The sequence below is a fragment of the Cebus imitator genome, unplaced genomic scaffold (assembly GCF_001604975.1).
Source record: "Cebus imitator isolate Cc_AM_T3 unplaced genomic scaffold, Cebus_imitator-1.0 Scaffold689, whole genome shotgun sequence".
NCBI lineage: Eukaryota > Metazoa > Chordata > Mammalia > Primates > Cebidae > Cebus > Cebus imitator.
In genome coordinates, this window is record NW_016108004.1 from 149,911 (window position 1) to 151,121 (window position 1,211).

The 1,211-nt window shown below is 51.6% G+C and overlaps 1 protein-coding gene across 2 annotated transcripts in view; it reads right to left on the reverse strand.

The window, feature by feature from the left end:
* Positions 1–1,143, reverse strand: part of ADA2 (adenosine deaminase 2) — a 34,752-nt gene extending 33,609 nt beyond the window's left edge. The window contains exon 1 of one of the 2 annotated variants that reach the window (XM_037734932.1): positions 702–1,143. In XM_037734932.1, the coding sequence (XP_037590860.1) occupies positions 702–883 (182 nt within the window). In that variant the 5' untranslated portion in view covers positions 884–1,143. The remainder of the gene's footprint in view (positions 1–701) is intronic. The other variant, XM_017518606.2, reaches the window with a different exon arrangement.
* Positions 1,144–1,211: the final 68 nt, after the last annotated feature.

The window sequence follows — 1,211 nt, forward strand, 5'->3', positions numbered from 1 at the left end:
GCGCCACCATGCCCAGCTAATTTTTGTATTTTTAGTAGAGACGGGGTTTCACCATGTTGACCAGGATGGTCTCGATCTCTTGACCTCATGATCCACCCACCTCAGCCTCCCAAAGTGCTGGGATTACAGGCATGAGCCACCACGCCCGGCCCCTTAATTTTTGTATTTTTAAGTAGAGATGGGGTTTCACCATGTTGGTCAAGCTTGTCTCGAACCCCTGACCTCATGATCCACCCACCTCAGTCTCCCAAAGTGCTGGGATTATAGGCGTGAGCCACTGTGCCCAGTGAGATAGGGTTTTATCTTGTCACTCAGACTGGAGTGCAGTGGCTCGATCTCAGTTCACTGCAGTCTCAACCTCCTGGGTTCAAGTGATCCTCCTTCATCAGCGTCCCACCCTACTCAGTTCCTCTGAGTAACTGAGACTGCTGGTGGGCAGCAGCATGCCTGGCTAATTTTTTGTATTTTTGGTAGACACAGGATTTCACCATGTTGCCCAGACTGGCAACTCCTGAGCTCAAGTGATCCGCTCACTTCGGCCTCCCAAAGTGCTGGGATTACAGGTGAGAGCCACTGTGCTCAGCTTTGCCTCATGCTTTTTTAAAGACAGATTTTTATCTATAGGTTTGTACCAAGGGAGACACCTCCCCACTGCCACCCATGACCGGCCTGGGACACGTGTTTTCTGAACTATGACTCACCTGTCGTCAAACTCAGTGACGTTTTGCACCCGCCTCCGGTAATCCTCCAGCAGAATCCACTTGCGACATTCTTCCGATGTATGCGGAGTTAGGTGAGCAAATCTAAACTGCACGATCCCCTTCGTGGTGAAACAGATGTGGCAGTGGGGTCTGTAGGTGACATTCCTCACCAGCCAGTCCATAGTCACAATGCCAATGTCATGGAGGTGCAAGGCAGCCCCTGGAGAGGAAAGAAGAATGGGGGAGACAAAGGGGTGTGGTCCCCTCCCACGACTCCAAGGCTGTGGGGACAGTGTGGGTCACAAGAAGACGTGGGAGCAGAGGATCTCTGTCCAGACATGTTCCTCAGAATTTGTTTAAGCCTTTAGTTTAAGAGTGGAGCTTCCGGCTGGGCAGGGTGGCTCATGACTGTAATCCAAGCACTTTGGAGGCCAAGGCGGGCGGATCACCTGAGGTTGGGAGTTCAAGACCAGCCTGACCAACCTGGTAAAACCCCGTCTTTATAAAAAA